The sequence below is a fragment of the Grammomys surdaster genome, unplaced genomic scaffold (assembly GCF_004785775.1).
Source record: "Grammomys surdaster isolate TR1022 unplaced genomic scaffold, NIH_TR_1.0 125688, whole genome shotgun sequence".
NCBI lineage: Eukaryota > Metazoa > Chordata > Mammalia > Rodentia > Muridae > Grammomys > Grammomys surdaster.
Genome location: NW_021620524.1, coordinates 738,656 through 754,747, shown reverse-complemented (window position 1 = coordinate 754,747; position 16,092 = coordinate 738,656). Strand labels below are relative to the sequence as shown.

At 48.5% G+C, this 16,092-nt stretch overlaps 1 protein-coding gene across 1 annotated transcript; it reads left to right on the top strand.

Annotated features, from left to right (window-relative positions):
* Positions 1 to 2,614: 2,614 nt before the first annotated feature.
* Positions 2,615 to 4,287, top strand: Uts2r (urotensin 2 receptor). Its single transcript, XM_028787827.1, has one exon. It carries the CDS (start codon positions 2,621 to 2,623, stop codon positions 3,782 to 3,784), a length of 1,164 nt encoding a protein of 387 aa, XP_028643660.1. The 5' UTR covers positions 2,615 to 2,620; the 3' UTR covers positions 3,785 to 4,287.
* Positions 4,288 to 16,092: the final 11,805 nt, after the last annotated feature.

Here is a 16,092-nt window from a genome sequence, read left to right as displayed (position 1 = left end):
CACACCACACACACCACACAATGCACACAACCAAACATACATGCACACCACACACCACAATGCACACACTCCACAGACACACATACATATACACAGTGTGCCTATAGCCAGAAATATCAATGCACCTATTGTTGAGTTATGGGAGAGAGGATGGAAAGGAACTAGAATTGTCAGCTACTGCAGTTGAATATGTGAAATGCTACAGCAGCTTTGGAAAAGTTTGGCATTACAATGAAGCAAAACAGGTGTGTACCATGCCACCAGTGATCCCACTCACCCCCAGAAGAACAGCAGCTTTACATTTAATGAGTTTGAAATGACCCAAATGACCATAAATAGCAACAGCAGAAGTAGGGATACCGTAGTAGGAAGAATTGAGGAAGAGACTTATTGCTGCAGGCTGTGTGAGACAGGGTTTGAAGGACAGACACAGACAGGAGTTCAAATGTGGCTCCGTCTGAGATGAGTTCATGAACTGACAAGGTCAGGGTTACAGGAGGCCAAAGCAGTGGAGTGTGTGTGTGTGTGTGTGTGTGTGTGTGCTTGTTACAGTTTCTTTATGGTTTTGATTTGCATTCCTCTGATGGCAATAAGCTATGTAACATCGTTTCACTAGTTTCTGGCCTCTGGGGCATTTTCCTGTTCAGTTTGCCTTCCCGTCCTCCAAATAGCTAATCGCTCTTTTCTTTATTGATTTACAGTTCTTGTGTGTATATTGTACTCTAGTCCATTGATTTGATGTATCTTTTCTCATAATTTCTCATCTCACTTTTATTTGTTTAGAGAAGTTCTTATTTTTGAAGTTTGGGATTTTGTGTGTGTGTGTTAAATGAGCTGGGTGTGGTGATGCACACTTTAATCCCAGTATTTGGGAGGCAGAGGCAGGGGGATCTCTGTGAGTTCGAGGCCAGCCTGGTCTACAAAGCAAATCCAGGACAGCCAGAGCTATTATACAGAGAAATCATATAAAAACCACTTTATTTTTTGTTTATGTGTATGAGTGGCTTTTTTTTGGGTTTTTTTGGTTTTGTTGTTGTTGTTGTTGTTGCTGTTGTTGTTTTTCCAGACAGGGTTTCTCTGTGTAGCCCTGGCTGTCCTGGAACTCACTCTGTAGACCAGGCTGGCCTCAAACTCAGAAATCTGCCTGCCTCTGCCTCCCAAGTGCTGGGATTAAAGGCTTGCACCATCACTACCAGGCTGAGTGTTTTTATATGAATGTATGTATGTATTCCATATGTGTTCCTGGTCCCCGAGGAGTGTGGATTCCCTGGAGCTGGAATTACAGATGGTTAATTAGCTGCTATGTAGGTGCTGGGAATCGAACCCAGTTCCTCTGCAAGAGCAGCAAGTAACCTCTCCAGCTCTAATGGGGTTTGTTTTTTAGGTAATCTTTACCTGGGCTAGAGAGATCGCTCAGTGGTTAAGAGCACTTGCTGCTATTACAGAGGTGTGGTTTCCAGAAACAACATGGTAGCGTTCAACCATCTGTAACTGCAATTAGGAGATATCTGATAGTCTCTTCTTGCCCCTGAGAATAAATAAATCTGAGAGAGAGAGAGAGAGAGAGAGAGAGAGAGAGAAAGAGAGAGAGAGCACATCTGTACTTTCTTTAAAAAACAAAGCAAGAAGCCAGGCATGGTGCACACTTAAGCAGAATCTTTTGGTCTACACAGAGAGTTCTAGGCCAGCTAGGGCTACATAGTGAGACTTTATTGGTTTTTTTGTTTTGTTTTTTGGTCTTTTTTTAAAAACATCGTTTTAGGAGGTGGGGACTGGTAAGATGGCTCAGTGGGTAAGAGTGCTTGCCTCCAGACAGATGGCATAAGTTAGAGCCTGGAGACCTGCATGGGAAAGAAGGAAAGAATCAATGTCCAAAGGTTGCCCTCTGACCTCCACATGATCGCGGTGGCATGCACACACGTACACAATCACCCGCACATCCACACCACGCGGCAATGTAATTTAAAAACAGTTCTTCAGACTAAAGAAACATTTTCCTGCCATGTCACATAACGTTCTCTTCTAATGGATTTTGATTAACTGCCCTCCATCACTGAGTATGTAATGAGGCAGGATCTAGACCCATTTCCTTCATATGATAAATGGAAATCCAAAGGGCTTTTATCTATTTTTCTATCTGAACTTCTAAGCTCAGTCTAGCTGTTACTTTTGTGATCGGAAGAAATCACTCTTTAAAAGCATACACGTAACATAAAATGGGAAGTGGACTCTAGCTGTGGTTGCGGAGCTAGAACTTAGGTCTCTTTGCCCACTTTGACCTCCGCCTCGCTGTGGATAACTTTTCAGAAAAAGCATTTGGGTGTGACTTGGGGTTCTGCTGGGGAGCATCCTGGGGGACAGTGGGTCCCAATGGCTCTAGGGTCCTCCTGTATAGCTGGGGAGATGACACAAAAGGAATTCTTTTGAGGGTCCCAACAGGAGACAGGACTTGGTGAGCCTTTGTCTCTCTGAGAGGGACTGTGACTGCATCTATCATAGAGGCTGTCAGGGCATGGAAGTAGGTTGCTGCCTTGAACCTCTGACACTGGCCTTCTCCCACAGGACAAGTTTCCCACAGGCTCACCGCACTGAACAGCAGTACTCCCCTGTGAGGACAGAGATGGCACTGAACCTGGAGTCTACAACAAGCTTTCCCATGCTCACCATGTCCGGAAGCACTGTGTCTGAGCTGCCTGGAGGCTCCAACGTGTCCCTCAACAGTTCCTGGACTGGCCCAACAGATCCCAGCTCCCTGAAAGACCTTGTAGCCACGGGTGTCATTGGGGCAGTGCTCTCAGCCATGGGTGTGGTGGGCATGGTGGGAAATGTGTACACTCTTGTGGTCATGTGCCGATTTCTGCGTGCCTCGGCCTCCATGTATGTCTATGTGGTCAACCTGGCACTGGCTGACCTGCTGTATCTGCTGAGCATTCCTTTCATCATAGCTACCTATGTCACTAAGGACTGGCACTTTGGGGATGTGGGCTGCCGAGTTCTCTTTAGCCTGGACTTCCTGACAATGCACGCCAGCATCTTCACTCTGACCATAATGAGCAGTGAACGCTATGCGGCAGTACTGAGGCCTCTGGACACTGTCCGGCGCTCCAAGGGTTATCGTAAGCTGCTGGCGCTGGGCACCTGGTTGCTGGCGCTGTTGCTGACCCTACCCATGATGCTTGCCATCCGGCTGGTCCGTAGGGGCTCCAAGAGCCTCTGCCTGCCGGCCTGGGGCCCTCGTGCCCATCGTACTTACCTGACACTGCTCTTTGGGACCAGCATTGTGGGGCCTGGCCTGGTCATTGGGCTGCTCTACATTCGTCTGGCCAGGGCCTACTGGCTATCTCAGCAAGCTTCTTTCAAGCAGACACGGCGGCTACCCAACCCCAGGGTGCTCTACCTCATCCTTGGTATCGTCCTTCTCTTCTGGGCCTGCTTCCTACCCTTCTGGGTGTGGCAGATGCTGGCCCAGTACCAGGAGGCCATGCCACTGACGCCCGAGACTGCGCGCATTGTCAACTACCTTACTGCCTGCCTCACTTACGGCAACAGTTGCATCAATCCCTTCCTCTACACTCTGCTCACCAAGAACTATCGGGAATACCTGCGCGGCCGCCAGCGGTCACTGGGTAGTAGTTGCCGTGGCCCAGGGAGTGCTGGCAGCTTCCTGCCCAGCCGAGTCCACCTCCAGCAGGACTCGGGCCGACGCTCGCTCTCCTCCAGCAGCCAACAGGCCACAGAGACCTTCATGCTGTCTCCAGTTCCCCCTAATGGGGCCTTTGTCTGAGAGTGCTCTGTGCGATCCTGGGATTGGAAAGGACCTAAAGGCAGGCCACTCAGGAGCCCATTCCCAGAATCCCCTACTCAAACCCAACTCGCTTGTCTGTCTTCTTCCGTTCTCTTCTGGAAAGTTCCCTGTTCTTTCTTCTTTGTTGCTCACTTCCGCTCTCTCAGCACCTTCCCCAGGATGCCAACACATTCCTGCTTCAAACCAATCTCCGAGGGGCTTCAGAAGCTGTGGCCTAGACCCTCTTCTGAAGACCTGGGTGAATCTAGGGCCTAATTACCCAGAGCAGCTAGTACAAGGCTGTAAACTGACATTTGATGTAAGCCCTTCCAGCCCTGAGGACCTTCCCCCATTGGCTGATAAGGGGCCTGCAGGCATCTCCATCCTCTCCCCACCCATCCCATGGTAGCTTCTTGCTACCGTATGCACATGGAACAATAAACCCTGTACGCTGAAGTGTGTCCTGCCTCAGTGTTGGGGGTGGAAGTTGGGGTGGGGTGGGGGTCCTGGACCCAGGCATCCCCAGCATGAGGCACCTGAGTATCTGGTGAGGTTTCCATGCCTTTGCCTGTGGATATCCCTACATGGAAGCCCTCCCCTGTACTTAGGGTGGGAAAGAGGGCAGGCAGCTGAGAGACATGAGGGGCTGAGGTGGGGTGGGATGATTGGGAGATGCTGCCCAGCTAGTACTGAAGCTCAAGTACAGGAAGGAGACCCCACAGGCCGAAGTTCTCCTAGGAGGCAGCACAGCCCACATGTGGCTCATGTTGACGTGATGAGGTCTTGGCGTCACTGTTCCTAGATAAACTGTTTCCATGTCCTAAGTACTGTCCTCGGAACATCTTTTCCCTGACTGCCCATTTCTCCTACCATGGGCAGAAGACAGCTGCCCACCCTTTTCAGGGTGACCATCAGAGGCTGGGACAGCACCTTGGTCTGCTAGTACCCTTGCTGAATGTCAGGTAGACTCTGGTGGCAAGACATGGAATGCAGGTCTCTGCAGTGATAAAATGTTCCAGAAGCAGATCCTGGTGTCTGGCCACAGTATTTTGTGTTTTTTTATTTTGCTATTAAAAAATGAGGGAAACACATGATACATGAACACACACACACACACACACACACACACACAATTGAAGGGGTTCAGCCTGAAATCCCAGGAATTGGGGAGGCTTGAGGTCAGACTGTACTACTTATCAAAGACTTTCTCTCTAAATTTAAACAAAACAAAAAAACATCTTTTTGAGACAGGGTCTCACTATGTAGTCTCGGCTGGCCACAAACTCATTATATAGATAAGGCTGGCCTTGGCCTCACAGAGATCCACTTGCTTCTGCATTCAGAGAACTGGGATTAAAGGCATGTGCCACAATGCCCAGCTCCAAATAAACAAAAATTTAAAGGTCTGGGAATATAGCTCAGTGTCAGAGCACTTACTTAGCATGTGAAAGGCCCTAGGTTTCACCACCAGCTCTGCAAGACAAAACAAGACAAAACAAAAACAACAACAGACTAGTAAATTCACTAGAGGAGTTGGTGGGTAGTGGAGCCCCCTAACCCTGTGCTCCTCCTCTTTTGCCCCAAGCCCCACTGTCTCTTATACTGGGCTTCAGCTTTAGAAAGCTCCTTCCTTATTGCCAAAGCCCAATCCTGGTCTTGCCTCTAAGAACTCAGAGCTGGGTCTCTCATTAGGGGTCCAGGTTGGTACCACCTTTACTTGACACTCATCATGTTGTAGCTTCAGTTCTGGGCAGGGGCGGCTCCCCATTTCTCTGGGAGGCTTCCTCATTCTCCACAGTTCAGATGATCCCGAGAAGGGAGTTTATGCAACATTGTGTGCTCACATTGGGGATTTGACCCGGAGTCAGTACACAACTCAAGGGGAGGGGTTACCATCCCCAGAGAGGTTCACACCCTCCACCCCTGGAGACTATCCTAGAGTACTGGATAGAGTGGCCATGAACTGGGAAAGCTTGAGACATGGATTGTAGCTTCATCCCATAGCCAACATCAGGGAGGTAACCTAGTGAGGTCCTCACCCAGAGAGACCCAGATGTCTCTACAAACCTGGTAGGGACAAAGTCCTAAAGCCAGAACTTCCAAAAGACCACTTCTAATTCTAGGTGTGCATGGTTTCTATGAAAGTACCGCTGTCCTAGGATAACCTGGGTGATTAAGACAGCTCTGTGACAGTCACTGCCTTAATCTTTGGCACCTGCTAATCTGGCCTCAGGGCTTCTTGGGACCAGCACTGACAGACAGAGGTTGGTGCCAGAACAATGATCTATGCATGTGTACATGTGTGCACGTGGACACACACACCAAACATGCCACATGTAACAAATGCAATAAGTACATCCCACACGCGTGTATTCCACCACACATTGCACAATCCACAGAACAAACATAAAATATTCGCCTCACACATTCACCCCCCAATAAACATACCATATCAAACATAAGATCCATCAGACACAACACATGCATGTATACACAAACCACAGACATAGCGTATAGTGTATGTAAAACATACAACATATACGAACACACTAGACACTCACTGCACATTGTGCTGTCTTCGTCATCCAAAAATGCTGCCTATGACAAGCTGACAATGGGGAGGGGGCGAGGGGGTAACATGTCAGCTTTCAACACAGGTGATCCTAAACCTGGATTCCAAATCCCTATCTCTCTGGGAATCAAGAGAGGTGAGGTTAGTGGGGTTGGGCAAAGTCACTGTCACAGAGTCACCTTGCCTCTCTCCTCCTTTGGCACACAGCTGCAGTGGTAGGCCTGTCCATGACCTGCCTGTTCTCAAGTCTAGCTGGGAACTGGAGCTGACCTCCACTGAGACCTTCCTGTCATCTCCAGCACAAACTGAAGGCTCTGCTTGACAACTCCAATAGTGTATGCAGGATTTTACTGCTCTGTCAGCTTGTCCATCACTGGCCTGGGTCTGCTCACCCACCAGGTTTGGGGGGCCAGTGCCCTCCTGGAGCTGTGATTGTCAGCTAACATCATAATTTCTCCTCTTCCATCCTCAGGGAACTTTTCGCTGCCTGCTCTGTTTTAAATAAGAAAAGGATATGTGTTCGGAGAAAGTGCAGGCAGGAAGTCTGAGCCTGGGGTGACAGGAAGTCCCTCTGGCTGGTACCCAGGGCTCTCTAGGATATGGGCCTTTCCAGAGCCTTCAGGCTATCATAATAGATAGAAAAGACAGGAAAGGTGGTCCACTAAGGGCCCAGGCCTGGACAAGGACAAGAACATCGTGTCTGGAATTTGGAATACAAGCAAGAAAGTTATGGAGTTATGATGGAGAAAGCCCTGCGCTGTTCTAGCCATCCAGGAGGGAAGTGGAGGACCGATGATCACGGGGAGGGGAAGGGGTCAGGAGAACTGGGAGGGAAACAGAGGTGGAGTGACCATGCTCCTAGGGCTGGATCTGGGTGTCAGTAAGCTGACTGGGTTCTCCATTGGAGTCCCGATGTGGCCTCCCAGGCAGTGGCAGCCAGTGTCTGGGGAGGGGGAACTGTTGACCTGTGTGACTGATGAGTGAGCCCACAGAGGCTGAGGGACACAGGATGATAGATCAAGTTCTTCAGCTTTTAAATGTCAACCACCCAACACTTAAAGTCTAGCTAAGAAGAAAACAAGCTGAAATGTCCGTGAGGTGCAAACTGTGTATCTTGTCAGGATGAGTGTTACAGTAAGGTGGAGTTGGCCTTTGAGTATTTACCCCTGGCATCTGAGCTGTTTCAGGATGAGCTGACTTCTTGGGACACCTAAGTTCCAGGATAGCATTCCAGACTCTTGTACCCTTGCGATGTCAAATCCTCTCACCCTGGGTCCACCTGGAGGGAAATCTCCCTACTCTGGGTTTCTACCCATCTTCCTGCCCTGGGCTCTGGCTTTGTCATGCATTCAACCTGGGTAGGAGCTGCTGGGCAGTTCAGCCTGGCTGTGGATGCCTGTGTCTGAGGTCATGGGATTTGGGTGAAGAGTCAGGAGCATCTGCTTCTGATTTAGACACTGTGTGGACAATAGCCAGGGGAGTGGAGGGTGAAAGACCCTGAACCACTTTACTCCAAGGTACTCCAAACATCCTAATGCAGTAGCCTTCCAGTGGGACAGCCTGGCCCAGAAGACTCTGAAGACAAGAGATTTGCCTTAGGTAGATGGGACACCCCACCAGGCAGATGACTGTGTTTCTCAAGCAAAGTAAAGCTTAGGTGGCATTTTGAACATCCACGTCAAATATAGAATCATAAAAGAATGAAGGAGAAAGGTGAGCACTCATATTTCTAAAGTGAGGAAAAGGAAGTCTGACCCAGCAGGCAGGGGTGGTACACACCTTTATGCCTGGCACTTGGGAGGCAGAGGCCGCTGCATTCCTGAGAGTTCAAGGCCAGCCTGGTCTACACACCAAGTTGTATGGGTTACAAAGTGAGACCCTGTCTAATAATAAAAAAATAATAAAATAAATAAAATAAATAAATAATAAAATAATAATAAAAAAAGGGGGGTGAGGTGGAGGAGCCTGGCCCAGAACCCAGTGCTCTCTAGGAAGAGGGAAAGCTCTGGTTACATACACTATTAAGAATTTGATGCAGGAAAAAAAACATTGCAAGCTCAAATAGAGATTCTGTAGTAACAGAACAAAATCCCAAAATGAAAAAATTGACCTTTTTTTATTAAGAGCCCTTTGGCTAATAGAGCCTTTACCTGAAAGACATGAGGAACTGGGTTCCATGCCCAGCACCACAAACAAATAGGTAGGTAGCTAGGTAGATATATAAGGGATAAGATCAAGATACATTGTTTACAAGTACGAAACTGTCAGAGGAGAAGTAAAAGATAATCTATTTTAAAATTATTTTTTTTAAAGATTTATTTATTATATGTAAGTACACTGTAGCTGTCTTCAGACACCCATATGAGGGCATCAGATCTCATTGTAGATGGTTGTGAGCCACCATGTGGTTGCTAGGATTTGAACTCATGACCTCTAGAAGAGCAGTCAGTGCTCTTAACCGCTGAGCCATCTCTCCAGCCCTATTTTAAAATTCTAATAAGTAAATAAATCGAATCACATACATGTTTATAACTCTTGCCTGAGCAATCAGGGTTTTATCCTGAAATCCAAGTATCAGGTGTGGATAAGGATTTACGTAGGAAGGAGCTGATTTCAGCATCGTTATGAAATGTCCCAGAGCTGTTAACTAGGTCATGGCATGGCGTCTTCAAAGAAGAGCAACTTTCTGTGGGGTCAGAAAGGGATGAACCTCAGGCACTGTGGTCATGGACAGAAAGGAGAACATAAAATTGTATAGTGTAATCCCAAGTCTCATTTAAAACAAACAAAAATGCATTTGTGACTGTGTGCATGTGAGTCTGGTGTGTGGTTGTGTGTAGGTATGCATGTGTCTGTGCACAAGTATGCCTGTGAGCAAGGGTGCATGCTGTGTGAACACACATGCATATATGCAAAAAAAAAATCTCCACAGAAATACCTTAAAGATCAATAGTTACCTCTTGGTGGGAAAACTTTAGGGTTTTTGGGTTTTGGTGGTTTGGATTTTTTGTTGTTGTTGGGTTGTTTGTTTGTTTAATTTTTCAAGACAGGTATCACTGTTGTAGCCCTGGCTGACCTAGAACTTGCTCTGTAGACCAGGCTCTTGAACTCAGAGATCTGCTTGTCCCTGCCTCTAGGGTTGTGGGATTAAAGGTGTCCATCACCACTGCCCAGCTAGTTGACTTTTGGTCGTGGTGGTAGGGCTGGGTTTTGTTTTTTTTTTTTAACCTAAGGAAAAACTCTGCAGTCGGGTCCTTTATTTCTTTTATACACTAGGCCATGAATTCATATGGAATGGGCTCCAGCAGCTCGGGCTCTTTCCCATTAGTTCTCACAAAGTGTGCTTCTCTAGGTGCTGCAGGCTGGCGCTTCAGCTGAACCCAGGTGCCCTTCTCTTTGGCTTCCTTTTTCTTCTGATCGCTCTCCTTCACCCGCTTCAGGAAGCTGTCTCTGCTCTCCGAGTGTTTAATGTGCTCAATCCCCACATTGATCCTCTTGGCCAGAATCTTGCCCTTAACTTGCTTGTTTACAATGATGCCCACGGCATGCTGGGTGACACTGTAGACTCCTCCGGTTTTGCCGTGGTAACACTTATGGGGCATTCCTTTTTGAACAGTGCCCATTCCCTTGATGTCTACAATATCACCCTTCTTATAGATTCGCATGTATGTGGCCAAAGGAACAACTCCATGTTTCCTAAAAGGCCTAGAGAACATATACCGAGTGCCTCTCCGCTTTCCCTTTGTGTTCGTCATTTTGGCGAGTTAACTGGAAGATGGCTGCCTAGGCCAAAAGGAAGAGGGCAGGGCTGCCAGGGCTGGGTTTTTTGTTTGTTTGTTTTGTTTTCATTTTTGTTTTCTTATACCTTTTGAAGTTTCTCCCAGAGGATTCGAGCGGCTTTAAATCTGGGAATGTTATTTAAGCACTACAGTGCAGAGATCACAACTCTCACTCCAAGCTCAGGTGGATCAGAACATTTCCAGAATAACAAGAATCCTGTGCCTTCCCAGGTCCTGTATATTAATACTCCCCTATACTGGGCCATTGTCAGTCATGCCACAGGGAGAAGGAAATGGAGCCTAGGAACAGGCGAGGTCCAGATACGCTGCCCAACCACCAGGAGTCCTCTGTCTTTGGAGGCACCACTTTGCCTAAGCTTTTCCTTCCTCAAGTGTCCATCCATTATTTAGGCCTGGTTCAGCCCCGTTTCCAGCCCGATGCACTGGGTCCTGGGCTCCTTTGCTTCATGAATCTTCATGGTTGCTGGCTCTACTCTGTGAGGTGTACACAGAGTGAGTGACTGTGGGTAAGGAAAACATTGGCTCCTACACACCAAGCAGCTATTGAAACCAATCTATCCGAACCGCAAGATTTCAGCAAAAGGTTTTTCTGTCCAAAATAATCAGCTGGTTCTAACCTGTTCATGCTGATATAGCCTACAAGACAGGACCTGGACATGTCCTGTGAGCAGTCCCAGCTACTTTGTCCCAAAGGTCCAGCCACGCCCAGTCTCCTAGAGACTACGTTCCTGTTACTGTCAGGTTTTGCTACACAGGGTTTTCTCAACCTTCCTAATGCTGCTACCCTTTAATAAAAGTTCCTCGTGTTGTGGTAACCCCCAACTATAAAATTATGTCATTGCTACTTCATAACTTTAATTTTGCTAGTTATGAATCATAATGTAAGTATCTGATATGTAGGATATCTGACATATGACCCTTAAGGGGTCTTGACCCACAGGTTGAGAACTACTGTTCTAGAAAGTCACAATGGGATATCACTCCTGTGGCCCTGTGTGTCTCCATCCTATTGGTTTTCAGACAGGCTCATGTTATACAGTGGCCATAGCTCCCTCTCTGTGGTTTTAAGTGATCTGCTGATGGGTGAACCACAGTCTACAGGTCAACATGGATTTACACTGTGCAGGAATCAACAAGATTGCCAGGAGCACCGTGATATTTGAAACCCACAGTGGGGCTGCCACAGAGCCAGCACTTGTCTAGAGTAAAAGTCAAGTTCCTGTTCTAGTGGTTGGGCCATGAGCGCTAACAGAGAGGCTGGGGCTTTCCTGTCCTCAGCCTTTACTACTAATCCAAGGTATTTTGGGTGTGTTTGAGAACAAATTTCCTCTCATAGAATGCTGGTGGGTGTCTCACTGGAAGATGCTGACTCAGTTGGGGTTGTGTTTTGTAAAAAGCAGAGTTAAATGTTGAGGATGTTAGGAACAGAAGACTTGCCCAAATGTGGGACAAGAAGCTCATGGCAAGACCTCAGGAAGCCCAGCAGCCAGATAGCCTGGCTAGACTGAGTGGCTATGTGCCTCAGGAGAGGGCCACAGAGTTAAGACATATGTGTCCATACATGAACTGTTACTCAGCTGTCTCGGTCCAGCTCAAAACCAGAGAGTGGTAATAGCATCTTGACAAGCTGTCAGTCCCACAAGCAGGCAGAGGAGGCATGGCATGATCTCATTCCCAAGCCAGAAGGTTGATCCATCTTCAGATCATATTACCTCAGCTCAGAGTTAATGATAGATCTCTAGGCTAGATGTTTTCACAGCTCCAAGTTGGAGAAGGTAGGAGGTACCCAGGGGCACCTGCATGACTGCGTGGGGTATATCAGTGAAGGTGTACACGATGATATCATGGTTCAGATCACTCCTACACCTGTGTGTATCATTCACCAATGGAAAATTCCACACACCAAGGTTTCCTTGGTGAATTCCTATGCAAAGGTTATGCATTCATAACCTTTCCAGGAATTAAGTCCTTCGGTAAGTATCACCTACAAGCAGTAGCCTCTGCTTCCTCCTGTGGACTCTATCTCAATTAAAGGGAACCATAGGAGCCCCACCTGGCCTATGGGAATGATACACATGCTGAAACACGAGACCGTCCTGACCTGCAAGGACATAAGGGGACAGTGATTGTCAGTGGTTTGGGAAGGTCAGCATACTTCCTGCCCAGAAACTCCACCCAGCTTGGGCTGGGGTCAGGGGGTCATTGATCTTGTTGAGCCACCAGAAGGGCCAGCAGGGCGAGGGTAGCTAGGTTCTTAAATACCCTTGGGAAGGTCCTCGAGAACTAGTCTCAGCCCGTCCTGGCATCTCCCCTCACCACATGCATGTTTTTCCATTCGAATTCCAGACGGATGACGGATGAACGAAAGCCAGCCTGCTGGAGCTAATGGCAGGCATCTCCAGTCTCAGGCCATTCCTAGGCCAGTGAGAACGTTGTCCCATGTTGGGTCAGGAAGGCCAAGTCCCTCAGGACTGATGTGGCTCTAAAGGATCCCTGTCCCTGTCCCCTAACCTGCCAAGGGCAGGTACACAGGCTGGCAGTGGCCTAAGGCTGAACAGTGGTATACTGCAGCTTTGTCTTGCTAGAGCCACATATGCTGAGGCTGAGTGGGCTGACAGAGAGCAGCACTGGGTACTCAGAAGCCAGGGACCTCTCTGCCTACCCTCCCCTATCAACAGAGCCTGAGATACTTCCATGATCTCTGTCCAGCCCAGGGGTCACCTTCTGGGGATGTTCCTTCCCTTCCTACCCATCTTTTTTTCGCCTGCAGTGCTCTCAGACTACACAGAATGGCTGGCCATTTGTATCTTTCAAGTATTACAGTCACCTCACTAGCTGTCCTGATGCTAGGCCATTTTTCTATTCAGTCCTCTCAGCTAAGAGACTAGGTGCTTAAGGGGCACTGGAGCTCTGCAGAAGGGGACATGGGAGAGGATATTTGGTCAGATGCTAAACACCGATGCTTTCTTGCAGGGTTCTAGCAAAGACACTGCCCAGAAGCTGTGCTGGTGGGGCTTACGTCTGCCCAGGTGGCCATGAGCCGGGAACATAGCTACTTTGGCTGGCCAACAGGGACACAGTGGTCCTTCCACAGCTTCTGGCAACTTGCAGCATAATTGGAAGTCCAGATCCTGTGTCTCACTCCATAACTATGCATCAGTGCGAGATTCAAAGGCACCACAGGTGTCCAGGGTGGCGCCCCGTGCATTGGTGCTCAGTGGTGGCTACTGTGTGCCAAGAACTCGTATAGGGCTGGGAACCTGAACAGGGTTGGATCTGGGCCCTGATGGATGAATCAACATGCACATACAGCCAGAAATACAGACATAGATCATGTCTGTCTGAGCTGAAGGCCTCTGAGAGGGGCCCAGAAGCATGGGGGACAGAAGACACTGGTGGTTATCCTCCCCAAACCCACCCTGTGTCTGCCCTCATTGAGAGACAGAGATAGGGAGGGTTCATTGGTCTGGACCTATGCATTGCCAAGGCCCCCTACTTTGACTTCTTCTATTCTCCCCTGTAGGTAAAAAGATACTTTGCCACAGAGGATGGATAGCGAGGGCAGGCCTGAGCTGAGGGACTGGGTACACTGGGGGAAGACAGGAGATTGAGGCAAGATGCATGAGGTTCAAGAAACTACATGGGTGTATGGAGACCCTAGGATACCTGTCTCTTTACACCTCTCAGGCCTTTTAAAGAGTCCACAGCCAGAACTCTTTGTTCTTATCAAAAGCCATAGAAGGGGGCATTGGAGTGGCTGTGATCTCCCAATATGGCACAGCTAGAGAGAATTCTGTGAGCCCCTGCCAGCCTTCTCAAGAATAGGGATACAGCCCCGAGTACCCCTTGTTCTGCCTAATCTAGGCCTCAAGAAGGGATAGCAGACTAGAAAGCCAGATGGGGCTGAGTGGGAGCTGAGATCCTCTGTGTGTCTGGTGCACGGGCTCTTCCCTGTATATAAGGGCCACAAGGTACTAACACACAGGTGCAGACACCAAGTGTGGACACTGTACAGAAGAGCAACTGAGAGCCCCAGAGGGGACAAAGGTTAGCTCCTAATGGCCCAGACCTGCTCTTCCCAGTTGGTGCTAACAGGAAGGAAATGAAAGCACAGAAACAATGCTCAGGTTAAGACCCATAGAGAGCCAGGCGTGGTGGTGCACGCCTTTATTCCCAGCACTTGGGAGGCAGAGACAGGCAGGCTAAGTTAGAGGTCAGTCTGGTTTACATACCCAGTTCCACATCAGGTAGAGCCACACAGTGAGACTGTGAGACTGAGAGAGGGGGAGGGGGAGGCAGACAGACAGACACAGGCAGACACAGACAGAGAGATCCATGGAGAGAGCTAAAGAAGGCCTGGTACCAAGCAGCTCACAGGGATGAAAGCAGACATCCAAGAAACGGATAAAACCCTGATATTTACAGTGTCAGGTATCCTAGGAGAGACTGCTGACAGGGGACTGGATTGCAATTTATCAGAGAGCCTCTGGGGAAGTATATCTAGGTCTTCCTTCTGCTTGATTTCAATCCACTATTTCTAATGTGTTTGTCTTGCTGCTTTGAACTTTCAGTGATGTTCCCCCAGGTTATCTTGAAAGTAATGTGTCAACTGAGCACATGAAACACAAATAAACTTTGGCTGTTGCTTTGCTTGCCTCCTGCCTCAGAGCCAAGAGCATCGAACAGGTAGGACATTCATTGAATGGAGGCTTGACAGAGGTTTCAGAGGTTGATAGTACCTAAATTAAAGGTGCATGGGAGCTGGATGTGTAGGATAGGTAAGGGGACATTTCTCTGACCTCTTCAGGGTTCCTCTGCAAATATTGGGTGTGGAAAATCATGGATGGGACTCACAGAACACATGTGAGGGTCTGGGATTAGGGTCATGTGGCTAGAGCTTTCCTGGGTACCCAGACTCACTGCCTCCCAGACCTGGCTTCCTTTCCAGAAACCTTTCTTTCAGTCCTTTGCAAGGAAGCACCCATGCCCCTGCTGTCTTAGCTTTGATCTCCATTTCACTGACAAGCTAAAGTGTCTTCATTTCTGTCCACACAAGCTAGGCCCCCAGGACCGGCAACAGCTTGGGAGTCTTGTGGCTCTGGGTACAGATCAGCAGAGGCTGATAGTGCTGTCTAGGAATCATACAGGATGGCCAGTTCTTGTCACGTCCACAGAATTCTCAACTCTGTCCAGGCATGACAGCAGGTGAAGATGCTGGCCCAGAAGTAGTAAAGGAAGGCCCTCACTCCACTCCCTGGTTTCCACGTGACATGTCTCTGGCAATGTCCCCATGATAACCGCAGAGCTAAAAGAGAAGGGTTCTGGGGCCTTTTTGGCATTGTCTAGAAGGGGCTCACACAGACTTGGCTGTGGAGTCTGAGGGAGGAAACTACACTTGGTTTGCACTTGCTCTGAAGGAACTGGTCAGGTAGAATAACATAGGCTGGACCCATGTCGAAAGTGTTCCCCGTAATGGTTGTTCAGGTGATGCTTGCTCAAAGGCCTGTGGCTATTCTCCTTAACTACTAGGACCTGCAGGACCTCCCTTGTTCTAGTCCTGCCCTCTGCCTATTGCTGATACCTGACCCCAGCTTTGATCCGGCTGGGGAAGAGTGTTATTGGCCATGTGACCTTTCCAGAAACTTCTGGACCTTCATGAAGACCCATGGCCTATTCCCACTCAAGTATTGCCTTTTATGCTGTGTCTGACTGGCTTAGGACAAGATGGCCAGACCTCCAAGTACTGCCTAGTACTCCAAAGGACACAGAAGATATCAGGGTTACGACTATGGAGGAAGTACCAGACATGGCATGCCTGTCTTAACTACAACCAGAACTTCAAGGGCCAGAGACACAAGATGACAACCGCAGTGAGGCCTGACTGCTGCCCTGACTGGACAGGACCAGGAAGCAGCAGCCCTGCAAGGTCGGCCTTA